The following is a 22273-nucleotide window of genomic DNA, read 5'->3' as shown; positions in this document are numbered from 1 at the left end:
CCAATAAAAAATAAACGAAAGCGGTGAATTTACACGTAGACAGTCAAAAATCCTAGGGAAAAGCGAGGATACCTTTAAAGTAACAAATAACTCCGATACATAGCCCGACTAAATTCAGGGGTTAGAAAACTACAAACTGCAGTTTCTTCCCACCCAGTCCACTGCCTCTGGTTTTCAAGGGTGTTTCGAAGCTTAACCATCGAGACCGCATCCGACTGGTGACACCAAATGACAAGAAAATCGTACTTTTTATTCCCCTTCGCTTGTGTACATCTCATTCTTGTAAGCATGAGTTTTCACCGTCGGTGAATCTGGACACGAATGTCTTACCCTACAGCCATATGTACTATAATAGGTTGCCTTATGGCGACCTTGACAGCCATATGTGTGGGAGGACCGGTGTCAGGGGTGGGGGGCGGTCGGCTGTGAGAGGGGAAACCTTCACACCCAGCCGGGATGACAGCAAAGATCCACTCAGCAAGGAATTCTTCCAAAGATTGACAGTCAGTGCACCAACTGTCTTTGCCCTGGAGACAGCGTAGCCTCGCGAGATTTGGTGCATATCTGGAGGGGGAGTCCGAGAAGCCTTTCCGAATTGGGGAAGGGAGAATGGGATCATCTGTGGCGCAATCATTGCACGAGATTGGGCCATAGTCGCCGGAGCCGTAGTGAGATCTCGCGATATTTCGTGCTCTCCAGTCTAGAACACCGGGCAGTTTCTCGCGAGAGCCCGTGCTGAGGCTCCGGGAGACCCCGGGTGTTTGTGTGTGTGTATGTGTTGGTGAATGTGAGTACGGAGAAGCAGCGGCCGCCATTTCAGGGAGCTAGCCGACGCTGTCGCAGGGGTGGATCCTGAGCTGCCGAAGCCGCTGCCCTGCTCTCCGTCGCGGGCTCCTTTAATCCCATTGTTTCTTTTAGATTCGTTTGGGCCTAGACGCCCTCGGGGCCCGATATTCGGGTTGGGCGGTACCGCGGCCTGGGCCTAGTGACTTAACAGTAGCAACAGCAGCGGCGGCGGCGGCAGCCGACTTCCCGATTCGAGCACAGGCGCGCGAAAATCCGCACAGGTATAGGGCGTCGCGGACTGCTAGTAGTGGTCAGCTTTCCTTAGGTTGGGAGGTCCGGGATGCCGAGGCTTTAGCGGCTTTTATAGGTGCGCAGAGGGGGAGGGGGCCCTTTCGGCAAGGTCGGTCACTTCTCCCTGGCTGTGCCCTTCAATTCTGGCAAAGTCACTGTGGAGATTTTGGTAGTGTCAGGGACCTCCGTGGGTTCTCGGGCAGATAAAGATCTGTCCTTTCGAGGCCGGGGCTGGTCGCGACCTCCCAACATGGCGCCTGTCGAACGCTACCTTGGTACACAACCCCTCCCAGCAGAGGGAGTTTCCCTCTGCCGCTAAAATGGCAGCGCGGGTTTTGTGCGAAGGGAAGCGCTCTGGTTCATATTCTCAGGTTTGGTTTTAGGGCATCCTGGGCGGGTTTTTGAAATCGGACATTGAGTTCTGCTCCTATGTTAGATGAAAGATACATTAATCATTTACTTACCAAATGAAGTTTGTGGAGTGTGCATCGCACAATTTTAGTCACTAGGGCTTTTAAAGGATTTTTCTCAAGCTTTGAGTATTGTAGGTCAAGGAAACATTTTATTTTGGTCGTAATTGCAGGTTGTTTACTTACAGGACTGTCTTGTTCTTCTTTAGGCGAGTAGAGAAAATGGCAGACGATATTGATATTGAAGCAATGCTTGAGGCCCCTTACAAGAAGGTGAGAAAACATGCTAGTGAGCTTTAATATATTTCTTAATTTAGCATTATTCACGAAACTACTGCTGAAATGTAAACTAACCTTCCCGGAGCCCTCTTGATTATCTTATCAGAGATGCATTACGTGTAACTTACAAAAGTAAATATATGCTATTGATGTAATAATATTGTGCAGTAGTTTCACTTCAGCGTGATGAATAAATGCCCATCTATCTCTCTTTGTAGACTTGCCTAACGATATCTCACCTCTACTCCCATGAATTCACCTTTGATTCCAGTGTGAACTGTCAATCATAAGGTAGTAATTGAGTGACTTATCGCTGTACCGTGGTCCCCTAGGTAAAATGACTCAACTAAGAATTACCAGCTCCAGTTTGGTATAGCAAAAAGGTGAATGCAGTGGTTTGGGAAAATTGCAGGGGTCCAAGAATAATAAAATATAACCAGTCTCTGGCAAGAAAATCTTATGAGTCTTGAAAGAAGAAATGGGTGAGATTTAAAATTATACTTTATATAAATAGATATAAGGCTGGTGATAGTAAACCTTAAAACAGGCAGGTATTGATCTGCTTTTCAGTTAATAATTACTAAGATTCTTGGATCCCTGAATAGAAATTAAAGAAAAAAAAAAACAGAAAAAGAAAAGAAGAAAAGAAAAAAAAAAGGAAAGGCAAGAGACAGTATCACAGCTCAGAGTCACTTGATGACTGTTTTACTGCTCTCCATAGCATTTTGTTTTTAGTTAGGCCCTGCCATAGTTTTCACACTAAACTAGAAAGGCAGTATTTTGGCTAGTAATACAATATGACCCATTTCGGTATGACAGTAAAAGTAAGCACTCTTCATTCTTTGACCAGTTGGTGGTGAAAATAGCAGTGTGCATGCATGCATTGTCACTGGTGTCACAGACCTTAAGCCTTGTAACTTAGATATCCTATATTGGTGATGTATTCAAACTGTGAAATCAACCTTGCGCTTAAACCGTTTAAAAATAATACATTTGTCTTGGAGTGTAGCACGACCATGTGGTGCCTTTTGGATGAATTCTGATAGCTTTAAATAGTCTAATTTTGTAATGCTAGACTCTTGAAGCCGTACTTTCTGTTTTAATGTTTCTTGTCTTAGTTTAACTTGGATATAATTCCATGTAAACAGGTATGGAAGTAGGAAATGTTTAGGCTGGAACTGGTGGATTATTAATTAACTTTTCTTGGGTTCTTGGGAGTCAACATTACTAAAGCAGTGTGAATCCCTGTTTGCTTCAGGGCGAGATGTGTGACAGAGGTGGCATCAAGCTCTTACAGTCCCAACCCTCCAACGGAAATGGGCGAAGATCTCAGGAATGGCATCGGTCACAGGAAATCGATAGTGGCTGGCTGCTAGCATGGCCACTTGGGGCTTAGGCAGAAATAGAGCCATGGTACCGACAAAAGGGACAATAGCACACGGAACAAAACTCAAAATGACTTCATGTTTCATAGAAATCTTTAACCACTTCAACATTGTAATTCTGGATGACTTATTTAATATCTAAACAATGTAAGAAAGTAAAATATAACATGTTAAATGTGGAAAGATTTTAATTTTTGTTTCTTGATGACTTAATTATTAGCAACAAAGTGGTTAAACGTATACCTTCTAAATTTTTTTATAGCCTTCCATGTTAAACTAAATAAGTGATTAGTTTTAAAATTGTCTTGTATTTTCTTATTCCTATTCCCTTTACCCTTTGACAACTTGAAATGTTACCACTTCGTCCTCATGATGTTCTTCTATCAACCTTGCTTAGGATGAGAACAAGTTGAACAGTGCTAACGGCCATGAAGAACGTAGCAAAAAGTAAGTTTGATTAAGGAACCTGGGGGGGTGGGAACTAACTTTGTGGAAATCTGTTCTTGTGGCTAAAGCATCAAACTATGGTTTTCTTCGTCTCTTAGAAAACTGCTCATAACATTTGAGATGAGAAAGTTCTTCAGGATATAAAGCCGTGGGCGTTGTGGTATATAGACTTCAGGATATGGCTTCAAAGACCTTCTGGACACTTTGCCCTCTAATCTCCCATGATTTTCTTGAGTTCTTATGTTTTAAATGTGATAACTTTGGCTTAATTTTTGGAGATGTGATGAGAAGAATCATTGAATTAGAAGATGTTATAGAAAAAATAGTACCAAGGACATGGAAATTACTGTTTACCTTCTTTTACTTTTTCACTAAAGGAACCAGCTATGAGTTTTTGTTTCTTGCTGCTTAAAGGCCCTTTTGATAGTAACAAAAGAATACTTAATAGGTATTGATGGGATTTTTTTTTCCTTTTTGGGCCTTTTTATCTCTAGAGTATCCAAGGAGACCACTAAGAATATTTAATATATTTTAGATGACTAAGTTGAAATAAGAACTTCATGCTACAGACTCAACACAATACAGTATACAAAAAGGAATATTAACAGTTTAAACAGGATCCAATTTACAAGATTGGAGCCTATCAGCTGTTGTGAAATTACTATTCAGCTCCAAGATTAGTAATTCTTCACATGATAATGGTCATGCTATGTGCGTCAAGATGATCTAGCCTATGTTTATTATGCCATACTAAAACATTTTGTCATATCATGACCACATAATACTTAATGAGAAACAATGATAAAATAGCCACTTATTTAATTCTTTTTGGCTCTTTTCCTCCTAAGAGCTCAAAGTGCTTCATAATAACTACCTCAATCATCCTCACAACAACTTTGTTAGGTAGGTTGTTATAATTTCGTAAAATAGATGAGAAAATTGTTTGTGGGTTACTTAAAGGTTTTGCTTAGCCAAGGTTTTATAATCTTAATGTGAGAAGGAATTAATTTTTAAAATTTGGATTGGGTGTTGTGGTTCAGGCTTATGATTCTCTCACTTAAAATAAGCCAAGGTGATTATAAATTCCAGCTGGATTTCTTAGATCATGTGTTTAAAAATGATGTTAAGAGAAAAGAAAGGTCTGATTTATGGAAATTTTTTTCCTTGTGCAAGTCTAGTTGGGAATCACTAGTAGTTTCTTAGTAATCCAAAGAGGATATGGGAAATAGTTGACAGGGTTCATAGCATACATTTTTAACTTTTTATGCATTGAATTTCCTAAAGTTTCAGTTTCATAGCCAAAAGAAAACCCAGGAATAGGTATCTACCAGTTTTTAAAAATTATTCACTTTAGTGACTAGTGACCTAGAAAAGTTGAAAGGGCTGAGAATAAACTTGAATGCAAATTCTGCAGTATTTTCTAACATCACTTGTTCCCACTAATATCTTCAGATTGTACTCTTAACGCTGTATCTAAACTCATTAAGATCACCAAGCTTTCATGAGGAATTAGAGCATTAGTGCTCAATGAAATAGTGTTGTGGTGTAGAGTAAGTTGGGTAATTTAATATAATAGTGTTTTATGCATAGCTTTCCTACATTCTAATATCTTTACAATGCTCAAAATATTTCTGACTTTAGTTATTGCTGCTTTAAATTAGGTGATTGCTTAATTTAATCAGTTTTTACTCTGATGATTTAAAGGAACATGTCATTAAAAGTAATGAACATAATATAGAAGAAAACTTAACTCTGGGTAGATGAAACAAAAGAAATATCTGCTCTTGCTTAAGGTAATTTATATTAACCTAAGGTAGATGTCATTTTTGTGTAGTTCATGTGAAAACTATTGGTTAAAAGGCATTGAATGTTGGAGATAACTATTGCTGGTAAGATAATAAGAATAGGAAACTACATTTGAACAAAGTCAGCTAAGTATATAAATAAGAAACTAGTCGTGACTGTAACACACTGTACTGTATCCCAGTAGTAAAGGGATCAAAGTTTAATGGAAAGACCTTTAGCCTATTTTCTGAAGAGGTTTAAAATTTCTAACACTGAGTTTGTCAAGGCCTCTAATACACTCTTAAGTATCTGAGGTTACCCCTCATGGAAGTATTTGTTACCTTAACCAGACTTGCAGTCTCAAGTCAAACTGCATTTTGTTAAGTCTTTAAAGAATCAGAAAAGGATAACAGTGAAATGGCACAGTTAAAATATATTGGCTACTGTGGTGTCGATTATCAAATTTTGGAATAAATGACTTTTCTATTTTTTTTCTTATTTTCCAGAATACTTTGCATTTAAAATTTAGATCTTCTTACATGGAAGAGGTCAAATCCAGTTATAGCAAAACACCTTTACAGCAGAGGCCATATAACCAAAAAGTCCAAAGGCCCAGTGGACCATTTACTTCAATGATGTTCAGTACAAAATTCCACTGCCACTAAAGACTTGGGAAAGTCCCATTTAAGTTGTAACAGGATTTGACTATTAGGATGGAATTTATGACCATTTCTTTAGTTGAAAAATGTTTTCTAATGCTGAAATTTGTTCTAGAGAAGTTCTTTGGTTTCTTGTAACAGTCTTGTCTAGGCTTTTATATGGAAGATTGTATTTTCTGATATTTGAAGTATGTTGTCTATTTACCTATTTTGGGTTGCCTTCAGATGTGGGTGGGCATTTGCCTATGAAAAGTCTAGCAAGACGTTGAGTTAAAATTATTAGCTGGTTTGTTTTGTTTGTTTTTTTTAACTTTTGAAAGAATAAGATATGGGGCATATGAGAGGTAAATAGGCAGATGGACTCTGCTATTGAGCATCTTTGAGCAGAGCAAAACTTAAATGTCCTTTTTTTTTCCCCCGTGGGGAATGGAATTAATTTTAACCATATCCCCTAATCTTGAGTTAATAATAGGTAGGACTTATGGTTTTAGCCATCTCAGAATTCTTTAGTCCTAAGAAGTAGTGTCAGGGTTTGAAACATCAAAGTTGGAATGTGAATTGTTACCCTTCCTGAGCATTGGAGTTGCTTTGACTACTAAATAAATAATGAGTGTAGCCTAATTTTCTGTCATGTGCTACCTAGCATATTTCTGACAGTCAGGTGGATTATCTTGAAATTTTAGACAAAGTTTCTGCCTCCTTGGAAAGCTCTACATCTCCTTGTGATTGGAGTGTGGGTTTCAAGATTCCAGAAGGTGGGTGTCTTCATTTTCTATTTTCAATGCACTCTAAGATGACCTGCTTACAGGTTCTCTGAGGCACACCTCAGTTGTTCTTGTGCTAACTTTGCTTTGGTACAAATTAAATAGCTCATTAATTTTCCTAATGATGTAGAGTTGTCAAAATGTTCAGATCTCAAACCACTTAAAAACGGACATTTTGGTGGAGTAATAACGGACATTTTGGTGGAGTAAACTTAGTTTGAAATGTCTTTCAATTTACGTTGAAATATCTGAAGGCACCTCTAATTTGGGTGATGAGGGAGGTACAGATGTCAAGGTTTAATTGTTAAATCAGTGGATGAAATATTGTGAGGAACCCAGAGATGAGTGGAAAGATAACGCACTGGCTTTTTTTTTTTTTACTTTCCTAGGAAGGTTAAATTGCTTTAATTGCGTCCCACAGGCTTACATAAACAAGCTAAAAAATGGCATTTTCTATTTCATTATAGCTTTAAGTGGTTACAATAAAATCTCGGGTTGTGAAAGTGAATTTTGGAAAGTGAATATTGGATTCTTAGGATCTTGTATTTCTTGTAATTTTGCTCATGAAAAGCAAAATGATATGTTTATTGTGTTTTGAAAAGTATAAAACATTCTTACATGTATACTGTATCAAAATTGACTTAAACTAAATTGTCAATGGAAAAATTTTATGTGACAATTACTATTTCTTGATTGTGAACATGCTGTAACTAACTTAATCTATAGCCTATAGATTACCATAATAATAGTTGGTCTGTTAATGTGAATGGCAGTTAAACTTGAATTTTTTAAAGTTCAGGCTTGGTTTTCTACTTACCAGCAAGCAAGTCCTGTTTCTTCTTTCAAGCTGTAGCTGCCTCAGGAGATCATTGCAAATACTTCCTCTTACTACTGTCTCTCAATTCTTTTAACTATCTTCAGTTAACATTAAAGACTGGGTGTTAAGACCCATGCTTAGGAGTTGTTACCCTAAAGTATGATTTTTATACCATTGTACAGTGGTAAAAAAAAAATTTAACAAAAGAATAGACATTTTGACCGTAGAAGGAAGTGTATGTTGGTTAGTATTAAATCAGCATGTAATGGTACTTTTTTCCCCACTTAGGAGAAAAAAAAGCAAGAGCAGAAGCCGTAGTCATGAGAGAAAAAGAAGCAAAAGTAAAGAACGGAAACGAAGTAGAGATAGAGAAAGGAAAAAGAGCAAAAGTCGAGAGAGGAAACGAAGTAGAAGCAAAGAAAGGAGACGAAGCCGCTCACGAAGTCGAGATAGAAGATTCCGAGGCCGCTACAGAAGTCCCTAGTATGTAATGGTTATTAGGACTGTTTTAAATGTGTTTAGATAGCAATTTAACTGGAGGAATAGGAATAAATAAATCCTTAATTAAGGCTAAGGACATTGAAACTAGTAAGGAAAAAAAAACAGTATGTGGACTCATATATAAAATTTACAATCTACCAAACTTAGCAGACTTTTTTCTTCACAAGCTAGAAATTGTATAACAGTCCAAATTAAAAACAAAGCACTCAGGGTTGGGGGATTTAGCTCAGTGGTAGAGCGCTTGCCTAGGAAGCGCAAGGCCCTGGGTTCCTCCGTCCCCAGCTCCAAAAAAAAGAACCAAAAAAAACAAAAAAAAAAACAAAGCACTCCAGTGATTGATAGAGAAAAACCTAAAGTTTATGAACTGTAAAGTACAGGTAGATAAATTAATTACAAGAAAATCTTGTGTGTAGCTGTAGCTAGCTAGAATTCTTTTTTATCAATTTTTAGGCTTATTACTCCTATGTATGGTTTTAGAGTAAACTGGAAGTGATTTGTTTACAGATGAAGTTACTGGAATTTATATGCATTTAAACAAATGTAGAATTAATTCATTACAGGTGTTACATAAAATGCATCTGGCCAGGAATATGGTGGCTTGTGCATTTGGTTCCAGAACTCAAAAGCCAGAGCCACTAAGATCTATAAGTTCAAGGAGAGCCAGATTCACACAAAGAAACTGTCATGAAAAACCAAAAAAAAAAAAAAAATTTTTTTTAACCTGTATTAACAGCATTGGGAAAGAAATGCATTTCTATGCAAGGTTTAAAACAAGCACAATTTTCCCTTGATGTTTAAATAAGTCCTTAATTCTTTATTAAGCACACCTTTTAAAACCACTTTTAAAGTATGCTTGCATGGTGCCAGGTGCCACTTAGTATCGATTTCAGCTTGGGCCAAAAGCATTGGACTCACCCTCCTTAGGGCTGGTGGAGTTAAACTAGACATTTATGAGCTTCTGCATATGTGGGTACTGTGAACTGAACTCGGAGATATCATGAAAGCTTTATTTCCCTTAACTGGTATGTTTATAAGAGTTAAGTAGTTCAGAACTGAATGAATCAGCATCTGAGCTTTTGTTAAGGAATAAAGTTAGGGGCTTGGGGATTTAGCTCAGTGGTAGAGCACTTACCTAGCAAGCACAAGGCCCTGGGTTCAATCCCCAGCTCCGAAAAAAAGAAAAAAAAGGAATAAAGTTAGACATATACTAATATTTTTTTTTTTTTTGGTTCTTTTTTTCGGAGCTGGGGACCGAACCCAGGGCCTTGCGCTTCCTAGGCAAGCGCTCTACCGCTGAACTAAATCCCCAACCCCTAGACATAAACTAATATTAAAAAGTGGTTGTAGGGGTTGGGGATTTAGCTCAGTGGTAGAGCGCTTGCCTAGGAAGCGCAAGGCCCTGGGTTCGTCCCCCCAAAAAAAAAACCAAAAAAAAAAAAAAAAGTGGTTGTCAACAAAATATTCATCAAATACTTTTTTTTAAATTTAATGTATATAAGTACACCATTGTGACTTCAGACACACCAGAAGAGGGCATCAGATCTCATTAGAGATGGTTGTGAGCCACCATGTGGTTCTGGGATTTGAACTCAGGACCTCTGGAAAAGCAGTCAGTGCTCTCCCCCCCCCCCCAAGCTGAGGACCGAACCCAGGGCCTTGTGCTTGCTAGGCAAGTGCTCTACACTGAGCTAAATCCCCAACCCCTGCAGTCAGTGCTCTTAACCACTGAGCCATCCTACCAGCCCCTAGGTACTGGTATTATTTGAAGGTATTTGAGTTTGGCTTCTGGAGCATATATTTATAACACGTATGTGAGTCTGGATGCCCCTCTGCATTTGTGTTTATGTTTATGTTAGTTGCTTATATAATAGACATCACATGCTGATAATACCAGTATGATAATATTCCCCCTAGCCCCACCTCATACCCCAGGGCTGAGGACCGGGGCCTTGCACTTAATAGGCAAGGGCTCTACCTCTGAGCTAAATCTCCAACCCCTATGATACTGTTTTAATTCTGAATTTTATATTAGAATTTTTGTTTTGTTGATTTCCTCAAGATTTACATTGTTAAGGATTATAAATTTTCTTACAGGGGTGAACTAAATAGCCAACAGATAGCTTTAAAAATCAGAATACTATTTTTGAGCAGCTGTTTTTGTTTAAGTCTGACTGGATTTAAATATTTATTGTTTTGGTTTGAATTGAACTTAGAGGTGATTATTAGCTAGATGGTTTTATAACCAAAGGATAAATACAGCGAAACTGGCAGAGGCAGACCTTTGTTAATTCAAGGCCTGCCTGGGTACGTGGTTACACCCTGTCTCCAAAGTACTTTTCTATATTATGCATAACAGAAGGGAAAATAACTTGTCAAATTATATTTATATATACTTAAATGTCCATTAATTCTCTTACTATTTTGGATTAGTAAGGCAAAGTAAGAGGATCACTGCTAAGTTCCAGCCCACATTGAAATAAGAAGTGAATTGTAAGCAAAGTCAGGCACATGTACACTTTTTTAAAAAACACATTTTTTTCTTTTTAAAGTAGGTAGAAGGGACAATAGTTTTATTTGAAATAACTTGATTTTAAATTGAAATTTTTTTTGAAACTAAATGTATATAGCCAGTCTTTAGACTTCATTTTACTGAGCCTAGTTAAAGCACCCTCATAGTCCGTTCGTTACTATAATTTTTTTTTAATTTATTTATTTTATTTATACGTGTACACTGTAGCTGTCTTAAACACACCCGAAGAGGGCATCGGATCCCATTACAGATGGTTGTGAGCCAGCATGTGGTTGCTGGGAATTGAACTCAGGACCTCTGGAAGAGCAGTCAGTGCTCTTAACCACTGAGCCATCTCTCCAGCCCTACTATAATTTTTTAAAGCATTTTTTTTCTGATTGTTTTATGTATGTATATGAGTGTTCAATTTCATGTGTTCCTGTATGACAGAAGATCATCAAATCCTATTATTGAAGAACAAGAGCTACCATGTGGTTTTGGGGACTTGAACTCAGGACTTCTGGAAGAGCAACCAGTGCTCTTACCTATGGAGCCAGCCCTCTTTAATGACTATTAGTGAAAACTATGGGACATATACCTTATGACCCGTTAAGTAAGCTTTATCTTTAAAAAAGTACAAAAATATATTTGTATAATGATTTACTGTGAAAACCCATCTTTTATTATGTTTTACAGTATTGCTGTCAGGCTATGGATCAGGTATATTCCAGAACTGAAACTAGTCTTTGAATCATAAAAGGCTAAAAATTTTTTCTTTCTGCTGAGTGAATCAGTTTTACATTTCAATAATATCTTCTACAATAAACAATACCATGAATGTTGTAATTCTTTTTAAGAATTAGTACATGGAAGCTGGGCAAGGTGGCACATTTGATTCCAGCACTAGTCACACAGGATCTTTGTGAGTTCCAGGCCAGCTAGGAAGATAGTGACAACCTATGACAAAAGCACTGCGTGCTTGTGGTAGCAAACACCTTTAATCACGGTATTCAGAAGGCATGGTCAGGTGGACTCTTCACTCTGGGTCTATAGTGAGTTCCAGTACAGCCAGGTCTGTACCCTTCCTTGAGAAGGGGGAGGAGAGAGAGAGTAAGAGACGAGAAGGAAAATATCAGTAAGGGGTCTCAGGCCTGGAATTCAACACTGGAATTCCACTTTGAGGCAGGAGGAAACAAGAGTTCAAGGTCATTCTTTGCTCCATAGTGAGTTAAAGACTTGTCTGTTTTTCATGAGAACCCTGTTAAAAGTTTGTGAATAACAACGTATGAGTCTGTACATGTTAAGTGCACACCTTTTAAAGAATTTCATACGAATCTGATGTTGGGATGAGAGGACTGAGGCAATGGCTTTCATTCTATTTGTATGTTAAAAGACTCATGTTTATAATTACATGATTGAAAATAGATATGATGGATTGCTTTTTTTTTTAATCCTCAAAAAGGTTTTGAAGCTGTAACTTATTCTTGGCACCTTGAACCTGGTCCAGGATACAAAAAACAAGGACTGCAGGTCTGGGATAAAGTCATGATTCTTCTAAGTTCTGTTGTTCTAAGTTCTATATAATTGATGTAGAAAAGAAGCAGTCTAAACAGAGTTACACTTGTTGGTGAGCCCATGAACTTGATTTTAGCCACACACCCTAAACCTGTAACTAGTGTGATTTTGTGTTTTCTTTTTAGCTCCGGACCAAAATTTAACAGTGCCATCCGAGGAAAGATTGGGTTGCCTCATAGCATCAAATTAAGGTTTTTAAACATACTTCTGAATTGTTTAAATTGTATTTCAAAGAACTAATGTGATTGTACCTATTTGGGTAATATGTCAAACTTTTTAACCTTGCAGCAGAAGACGTTCCCGAAGCAAAAGTCCATTCAGGAAAGACAAGAGCCCTGTGAGGTAACTCTTGGCTCTTTTTGCTTGTTTTCAGGGTTTTTTTTTTTTTTTTTTTTCCCCTCTCTATTACCCAAAGAGGTTTCTAATGGCTATCCTGATCATTTTAAATAGTCTTCATTTCATATGGAATTATTAAGTAGGAACACTTGTAATACTCTCATAATAAAATAAAACAACCATCACAAGTTTGTTTTACTACTTGGCACTGTTTCATGAAAAAGTACATTTCTTCTTACATATCTTAGATAATTCACTGGTCATATCTGTTCATGAAAGTTTCTGAAATTAATTCCTCAGTAAGTTTCCAACTGTATAATGCATAATTTTGCTTCAGAACACATTTTGACATCTGTTTTCATGCTTCATTAATTGGTTGAACTTTTGTAGGATATTTTAATTTTATTTTATTTTATTTTATTTTTTTCTTCTTTTTTTTCGGAGCTGGGTACCGAACCCAGGGCCTTGTGCTTGCTAGGCAAGTGCTCTACCGCTGAGCTAAATCCCCAACCCCTTCATTACTTTTTTAAAACATTTATAAACGCGAGTACACTGTCCCTGTCTTCATGCACACCGGAAGAAAACAACAGATCCTATTACAGATGGTTGTGAGCCACCATGTTGCTGGGAATGGAACTCAGATCACCTGGAAGAGCATTCAGTGTTCTTTACCACTGAGCCATCTCTTCAGCCCACTAAATTTATTCTTTTTAAGGCAGGGTATCCCTTTAAATCATAGGTAACGTAGAACATTCCATGTGGCCCGACTTTCAGTTCCACTTGCCTTTGCTACCATGCACTCATTTTTTTAAAACACTATTTCATGTGCATATTTGTTTCCAGTAATACTTATGCAGAATATTCTGCCTGGTACCCTCTAAGGGCATAAAAAGGGTTAGATGTACTGGAACTGGCTTGATCTATAATTCTGAGCAGCATTAGGGTGCTGGGATCTGAAACCCCGGTCTTTGGTAAGAGCAGCCAGTTCTTTAGTTGTTGAACTTGTTTCTGGATATATTCTAATCATAAAATTATTAGATTTGATTAAAATCAGACTTAGACATAGGTAAGTAGATGCTCTTCTACAGAACTAAATTCCCAGGTTCTGTGTATTAGTTTTAGTTATTGAAATAACGCCAATTATGGAATCCCAAGAACTATTCTTTTTGTGTGCTTCATTCTCACATTGCTTGTTTGAAGTTTTCAAGTTTAGTTTCATATTTTCTTTTGTGGATTTTTTTGGGGGAGTAGGTTATTCCATTATGAAGACTTTGTAAACTCCTGGAATTTGTCTTTCTTTTTTTTTTTTTTTTTTTTCTCGGATCTTGGGACCTAACCCATTGTCTTTCTTTTTCTAGGTAAGGGCTTTTCCCCTGGGCTTAATTCCCAGCTTTAATTTTTTTTTTTTTTTTTTTTTTTTGAATTTGTCTTTCAATTGATTGACTGTTTAATATGGAGAACAACTGCTTTGGTGATTTACAGTTGTTTGTATCCTGGTGTCCTGAATAGTGTGCCTAGCAGAAATATTATTCACTTCCTGTTCTCCCTACAATGAATGTAGTATATGCACTATGTGCCTGATGGTTTCTGGAGATCAGAAGACAGATACTCTGGACCTGGAGTAGTGATTCACAGTATGCATGCTGGGAATAGAGCATAGCCTCTGCAGGGCACAGATGCCCTTAAATGCTGACTCATCTTTCTAGCCCCTTGTTTACATTGTCACTAAAGTGTATACATTAAAAATTACTGGAGACACACTTCAGTGTAGATCGTTTGCCTAATATGTGCAGTCTGGCCCTCAATCCCCAGAAGTGCACAAATTTGATTAAGATGTGTTACACTGATGTAAAAGTGCTTGCCTTACTGGTTTAAAGTTCAGGTTTAATGCCTACAACTACATAGAGTAATGCAGGTCTATGATCTCACAACCTGAGAAGTAGAAACAGAATGAAAAGGTCAATATAAGGGCTATAGAGATGACATGTGGATTATGAGCACTTGACTGTTGCAAAAAGCCTAAGTTCAATTTTTAGAAGTTACATGGCAGTTCACAGTCTCTAATTCATATTTTGAGGGCGCTGATCTTCTGGGCTATGAATCATTGAGTACACTTGTGTACCTTCAGGAATAAACTAGAGAAATGCCACCTAAATAAATGTATTTTTGTGTGTGTATGAATACCATACCTTCTTGGTTTAAAAAGTTTCATCTGGGTTGTGGTTGCAGGTGACTTTTGCAGCACTTGGGTTGAGGTACGAGGACCTTAGAGTTTGATGCTTGCCTGCTAAGAGAGGTACAGCCAAGATTAACAGTGAAACAGTCTTAGAAAACAAAACAAAACAACACGGAGTTTTAGGATAACCATGATACATTAATTCCTGTGTCCAATTTAAAAATGTTGAAAAGATGATTTTATGGCTTTTCTTTTGTTTAGGGAACCTATTGATAATCTCACTCCTGAGGAAAGGGATGCAAGGACAGTTTTCTGCATGCAGCTGGCAGCAAGAATTCGACCAAGAGATTTGGAAGAATTTTTCTCTACAGTAGGAAAGGTAACTGATCAAATTTCAAAGACTGCAAGTTGGTTAGTAGAGGTGGTTTCCAGTAACTGTCATTCATTAGTTTTGGTGTGGTGGCACACATCTTAAGTCCCATAATATGGTATATCACTGACTTCAAGGCTACATAGACTTGTGTTCACAAAATTAGGCAGTGCTCATGGAAGCCTTTAACCACAGCTCTAAGGAGGCTGAATCAGGCTGATCTCTAAGTTTGAGGCCAGTCTGGGTCAAAGGTAAGTTCTAATACATTGGAGGCTACAAAGAGAAAACCTGTCCAAAAAATTAAGGAAAAAACAATCCCTCCCCCCTCAAAACGAAGCAAAAACAAATACTGTGTATATTTAACACAGTAGGGTTACACATAAAAATCCTTACTTTACATCCCTTTAATTTCTTCTCATACTTATATATAGAAATATAATCAGATGAGTTCATTTATTGATCTTAGTGTATCATTTTAGGGTAGACCACTTAGTAATAGAAAACTAGGTTATCAGGTATGCCTTTTGTTTTCACCAGTGTTGATTTTGTGTGAGTGCATTTTCTATTATTACTTCTGGTCATGGTCATCTAGCTTTTACTACGAGGAACCTCTGGGAAGAAGTTTCCGAGTTAGTTGCAGCTGAATTCCTCCAAGTCCTCTTTTTTTTTTTTTTTTTTTTCAATAAGCTTGTACCATTAGCAATAAGAACTTGGCCTTCAAATTTTGGAGTATAATCCAGGATAGTGGCAATATACTGTTTTGCACATTTAATAGAAGGAAGCAAGGCAGTCGTTGATTAGCGTTTCAGGATGTAGAGACAGGCAGATCTACACAGCGAATTCCAGGACAGTCAGGAGCACACAGGAAACCCTGTCTCAGGAAAACAAAATGATAACCATAAAAGAACGTTAATAAAAAAAAATGAAAGGGAAACAGTAGTAAGAAGTCACTTAAATTTGTAAGACTTACCATAGTTACGAAAGTCTGCAATCTCTGGGAGTGTGGTTTTTGCATGCTAACTCTATTGCTTACTGTGTTGCCTTAGGTTATTCTCTGTACAGGTCATGTTCCTTATGTGTCATATAAAAATAATTGGTTCTTCATGGTTTGAGTTGTGATTATATTTGATGTATTGAAATGAAAATTTTGTATGTATGAAGGTGAGAACACTAGGGATACCCTGGATGTAATGGCTTCTTAGATGTGTGCTGCTTGAGGTTTAGAGTTACATGACAACCTGTCAAATAACATCATTCCTAATTATTTTGTATTAAAGAACTTAATCATAGGCTGAACAGATTTTCATTTTTATAGTTCATGATGAGGGGATTCAACAGCTAAAGCCCTAACACAATTTTATTACTTTCCCCAAACTCAATCCAATAATTTATCTCGGTTATTCTTTTAGGAGTAAGACTCAAGTGACTAATATAATTCTAGTAGAACATAACATGGGGTTAAATACTGACATCCCTGTCTTTTTTTTTTAAGATTTATTCATTTATTATATATAAGTACACTGTAGCTGTCTTCAGACACACCAGAAGAGGGCATCGGATCTCTTTTACAGATGGTTGTGAGCCACCATGTGGTTGCTGGGAATTGAACTCAGGACCTCTGGAAGAGTAGTCGGGTGCTCTTAACCGCTGAGCCATCTGTCTCCAGCCCCCCCCCAATTTATTTTTATTAAGATTTATTTATTTATTTTTTCCTTTTTCTTTTTTTCGGAGCTGGGGACCGAACCCAGGGCCTGGCGTTTCCTAGGCAAGCGCTCTACCACTGAGCTAAATCCCCAACCCCTTATTTATTTTTTTAAATTATGAGTACACTGCAGCTGTCTTCAGACACACCAGAAGAGGGCATTGGATCCCATTGCAGATGGTTGTGATTCACGATGTGGTTGCTGGGAATTGAACCCAGGGCCTCTGGAAGAACAGTCAGTGCTCTTAACCGCTGAGCTATCTCACCAGCCCCTGACATCCCCTGTCTTTTTTTTTTTTTTTTTTTTGGAGCTGAGTACCGAACCCAGGGCCTTGTGCTTGCTAGGCAAGCGCTCTACCACTTGAGCTAAATCCCTAACCCCTGACATTCCTGTCTTAATTACTAAGTGGTTTTGTTTTTTTATAAACAGGGTTTATCTGTGTAGTCATGACTGTCCTGGAAGTTGGCTCTTGGACTGTGCTTAGGAGTAAAGGAATGTATTACCATCCACATCTATTACTGATTATCGAGTCTCAGTGTATGGTGCAGGCTGGGCTGTAACTTAACTTAGATCCACTTTTGCCTCCTTTAGTGCTTTATTAAAACTTTGCCACCACCATAACTCTGGTTCTGAAATTCAGTTCTTTAATCTCTGGAGCCCAGGGATTTACAGATTTATGTGAAGTTAAGGCCAGTCTGGTCTAGACAATGAAGTTTAAGCCACAGGGACATATATTGAGAAAATATTTCTGATTAAAAAAAGTTCTGTTACATGTTGAAGAAATGATGTCAATAGTTTGTATTGGATTATTGACTACAGAATCGTAATGACATTTCTTTTCATTTTAGGTTCGAGATGTGAGAATGATTTCTGATAGAAATTCAAGACGTTCCAAAGGAATCGCCTATGTGGAGTTTGTTGATGTCAGTTCAGTGCCTCTAGCAATTGGATTAACTGGTCAACGAGTTTTAGGAGTGCCAATCATAGTCCAGGCATCACAGGTAACTTAATATAGCACTTAGGAGGACAATGCAGGAGGTTTGCCAACAATTTGCAGCAGATCATCAATCTGAGAGATAAATAGTTAAATTGATTTGGAGAACTTTTTTTGGCAAAAGGCAAATCCGTGAGTCTGTTGTTGACATCATTGTAAATCATGTAGATAATAATCTTGTGGTCAGTGCATAGTAAATATCTCACTGAATAGTAATTTGGACCCATCTCTTTTTGACTTCTCACAACAGACATAAACGTTGTTCACAAATAGACATGGAGAAAAAAATCCAAACAGTTTTGTTTGTTTTTTTATTAATTTTTATTTATATGAGTACACTATAGCTATCTTCAGACACACCAGAAGAGGGCATCAGATCTCATTACAGGTGGATTTAGGTATACAGGTGCTCTACATGTACACCTTCATGCAAATTGAGGCTAGAAGACCCAATTATAAATGTGTTGTGAGCCACCACTAAGTTGCTGGGAATGGAGTTCAGAACTTCTGGGAGCCAGATAACACTCTTTTTTTTTTTTTTTTTTTTTTCTTTTTTTTTTTTCTTTTTTTCGGAGCTGGGGATCGAACCCAGGGCCTTGCGCTTGCTAGGCAAGGGCTCTACCACTGAGCTAAATCCCCAACCCCCAGATAACACTCTTAACCTGTGCAACATGTCTCCAGGCTCATAACAGTCCCCTTCCCCCTTTTTAATATTATGTATATGTTTATGTATTTGAGTACACTGTAGCTGTCTTCATACGCACCAGAAGAGAGCATCAGATCCCATTACAGGTGGTTGTAAGCCATCATGTGGTTGGTGGGAATTGAATTCAGGACCTCTGGAAGAGCAGTGATCTTAACCACTAAGCCATCTCTCCAGCTTCATGACAATCTTAATAGAGAAAAAAGTAGCAATGATTTAGTTAGGTCATTGTTTTATGTATATGATTGTTTAATCCCCTTATTATGTAGTTAAAACTGGCTTGTAAGTCAACCAAGGCTTGGGTATGTCTGTTAGTACTGAATGAATTTACAAATACTCAGTGAATAGTCTAAATTTTGTCTAATTTTTTTTTGGTGGCATACTCTTGTTTATATTAATTTCCTTTATGATATGAAGAATATAATTTTTAAATAACTATACACTTTAAACTTTATTAAAATGGTAAAATAAATACATCAGCTATTGTGTATAAAATTTACGGTCAGGACGTAAATATCTTTATGTTGTGATGTTTGCATAACATACAGCTCTGTCAGTGCCATTTAGTGCTGTTAATGACATTTACTAAATGGTGTAACTATTACCACTATCCTTCCTCTGAACATTCTGTTTGACCAGAAAATACCATTCTGTCCATAATTCTGTTTCACTTTTCTCTTGTCCGAATGTTTTCTAAAGTCTTGTCTGTTTGCAGTGATTACTCTAAATTGATTTGGGATGTCTTAGTGTTTTGACATGGCTTTTAATTGTTTATAGGCAGAAAAAAACAGAGCTGCTGCAATGGCAAACAATTTACAAAAGGGAAGTGCTGGACCTATGAGGCTCTACGTGGGATCATTACACTTTAACATAACTGAAGATATGCTTCGGGGAATCTTTGAACCTTTTGGAAGGGTAAGTTTAATACTTTCTCCACCCCGACACAGAGATAACTATGTAAAGCATGGTTATAATCTCTTGAGAGCTGTGTGTGCGTAGATTTTTCTAGGTTTTTTCGAAACAATCTCAAGGAGTAAATTTGTCTAATTTATGTCTTTAAATTCTAGATTGAAAGTATTCAGCTCATGATGGATAGTGAAACCGGTCGATCTAAGGGATATGGATTCATTACCGTAAGTCGTTGTCTTCTGTAACACCTAACAAGTTTTGTGTTTGGTTTATGGATATGGATAGTTAGTTGGAAGTGAGGAATTAATGTTTTCAAGTGATTTGTTAACATGGCCACATTTCTTTTTAACTTTTAATTTTCTCTGTGTACTGTATGTTTGATATGTGCATATCAGTGCTGGTGTTCATAGTCTAGCCATGTCACATCCACTTGGATATGGAGATCTTTTGTGTCATTGTTTCTCAGTTTATAAATCTTTTGTTTTTAGTTATAGTTTATTTATATGAGTACACTGTACCTGCCTTCAGACAAACCAGAAGAGGGCATCAGATTCTATTATAGATGGTTGTGAGCCACCTTGTTGCTGGAATTTGAACTCCGGGCCTCTTGGAAGAACAATCACTGAGTTATTTCTCCAGCCCTGTTTTTCTTTTTAACTGTGGCTATAACTTTATGTAGGCTAGGCTAGCATCAGACTTAGATGACATTTCCGCCTTCTCAGTGCTAGGATTAAAGTCACAAACTACCATGCCAGTTTTCTTAGACACATTCTTACCTATGAGTCTAACCATCCAAGACTGTGATCTTACTTAACTTTAGCAGCCAGTCCTAGATCTAAGCATAAGCTACTACATGAAGCATGGTTAAAACATGCTTTTATGCCTTATTGTCAAGTCCATGATCACCTTTGTAAATTATAGGTGTGGTTTACTAAGTAGGTACTTGGATATTATGAATTAGTTTGCCCTCATAAACTCCTCTACCACTGAATGACTCTCATTACCTTTTTCTGTTTGGTTTTTTTTTTTTTTAAAGATTAATTCATTTATTATATATAAGTACACTGTAGCTGTCTTCAGACACACCAGAAGAGGGCATCGGATCTCTTTACAGATGGTTGTGAGCCACCATGTGGTTGCTGGGAATTGAACTCAGGACCTCTAGAAGAGTAGCAGGGTGCTCTTTTTTTTTTTTCCCCCCCCCCGGAGCTGGGGACCGAACCCAGGGTCTTAAGCTTGCTAGGCAAGCGCTCTACCACTGAGCTAAATCCCCAACCCCAGTCGGGTGCTGTTAACTGCTGAGCCATCTCTCCAGCTCCCCTTTCTGTTTTTCTATCTTACTATTTTCAGGACACAATTTATAGAGTTTCAGTTTTTTAGATATATGATGTTACCATAAATTAAACCTTTAAAAGTCCATGAAGTATATGTATTTGTTAAATTACTTGTGGCACCAAGAACGCCTGAAGTTTTTATGCCAACTGGAATGCAAAAATCTATCTGCCTTTGCCTCCCAAGTGCCTAGTCTAAAGGTTTATAGCACCTACCTGTCTTGAGCAGTTACTTAAAATTTTATAGTATGTATTTTGATCAGTGAATTATAATTTTATATTCATTTATCAATAAGTCATTCAAAAATTTCAATCCAAAAATGTTCTTGTAAGTGAGTTTCTTTAGTGGTTATCTCTACCAGATTCCTGAAGAAAGGAGGAAAGTTCTGTGTTCTTCCATGCTCATCGCCCCTAAGACAGGGTTTTTCTGTATTGCCTTGGTAGTCCTTGAACTCATTCTGTAGATCAGGTTGGACTTTTTTTTTTTTTTTTGGAGCCGGGGACTGAACCCAGGGGCCTTGCGCTTACAGGCAAGCGCTCTACCACTGAGCTAAATCCCCAACCCCTTTTTTTTTTTTTTTTTTTTTTTTTTTTTTTTTTGGTTCTTTTTTTCGGAGCTGGGGACCGAACCCAGGGCCTTGCGCTTCCTAGGTAAGCGCTCTACCACTGAGCTAAATCCCAACCCTGATCAGGTTGGTCTTAAACACACACAGATCAGCCTTTCTCTTACCTGCCAAGTATATTGATTAAAGGGCAAAAATACATTAGGTAAGACTTTGGTGGCAAGCTTACTTGTAGGTGCCACTAAATTGGGAAAGTAGTGTTGTAGAAGAGGGGAAAGGAGGTACAGCCTCTCTGACAGTGTTGTCCAGGCGCAGGGACTGAACGTTGATGGCAGTCCAGACATGTTGTATGTATGTAAAAATCATGGACATCATAGAAAAGTTAATGTTCCTATTCTGATAGAGCAAAGAATATACACAGTATAGTGAAGTTAAATAAAACCAGGCAAAAGTTCAAACAATTATTTACCTTAGCTGTGCTTACTCATCACATAAAAGAATACTTGGATGTTATTAAGTAAGATGAATGGAATAAATGAAATCACAGGAATCAACAACAACAAGGAAGCTAACTTGGGGACAGTTTTAGTTTGTTTCCAGTAACATTGATGTGTTATTAATTTTTTGTTTTTGCCTATAAACTTGTTTATACTGCTTATTACTACAAAACAAATTTTTCTTTTTTTCTTCTGAGACAGGATCTCAACTAAGGCTATGGACCTTTTCATTTACTTTCTTAGTCATTGTGGGCCAAGGTCTATTAGTAGTTCTAGAACTCCTTATAAATATTAAGCTTTCCCTTAAATGATACATAGGATTTTAGCATAGCAAAAGCTATGATTAAAGACAAGTCCTACCACATTTGACTGGTTTAGCTAATTTTGCATTATATATGGCTTTGAATACCATATCTTCTTGAATTTGTTAGAATTCATAACCCAGGCCATGATATTTGACTAGAACTGTCTTTTTCTGGATCT

The 22273-nt window shown here is 37.5% G+C and overlaps 1 protein-coding gene across 13 annotated transcripts in view; it reads left to right on the top strand.

Moving 5' to 3' along the window:
• Window positions 1–756: 756 nt before the first annotated feature.
• Window positions 757–22273, top strand: part of Rbm39 (RNA binding motif protein 39) — a 33766-nt gene continuing 12249 nt past the window's right edge. For 2 of the 13 annotated variants that reach the window (XM_032904567.1, XM_032904565.1), the window contains exons 1-10: window positions 758–1067; window positions 1697–1760; window positions 3549–3598; window positions 7912–8106; window positions 12334–12399; window positions 12497–12550; window positions 14982–15099; window positions 17642–17794; window positions 19268–19405; window positions 19558–19623. In XM_032904567.1, coding sequence (XP_032760458.1) covers window positions 1710–1760; window positions 3549–3598; window positions 7912–8106; window positions 12334–12399; window positions 12497–12550; window positions 14982–15099; window positions 17642–17794; window positions 19268–19405; window positions 19558–19623 — 891 coding nt within the window. In that variant the 5' untranslated portion in view covers window positions 758–1067; window positions 1697–1709. Of the gene's footprint in view, window positions 1068–1675; window positions 1761–1984; window positions 8107–12333; window positions 12400–12496; window positions 12551–14981; window positions 15100–17641; window positions 17795–19267; window positions 19406–19557; window positions 19624–22273 lie in introns of all 13 variants that reach the window. The other 11 variants (XM_032904572.1, XM_032904578.1, XM_032904577.1 and 8 more) reach the window with 11 other exon arrangements.

Source organism: Rattus rattus, chromosome 5, assembly GCF_011064425.1.
Source record: "Rattus rattus isolate New Zealand chromosome 5, Rrattus_CSIRO_v1, whole genome shotgun sequence".
In the NCBI taxonomy this organism is placed as follows: Eukaryota; Metazoa; Chordata; class Mammalia; order Rodentia; family Muridae; genus Rattus; species Rattus rattus.
The sequence above is the reverse complement of the archived record's forward strand: the minus strand, read 5'-3'. Positions and strand labels throughout refer to the sequence as shown.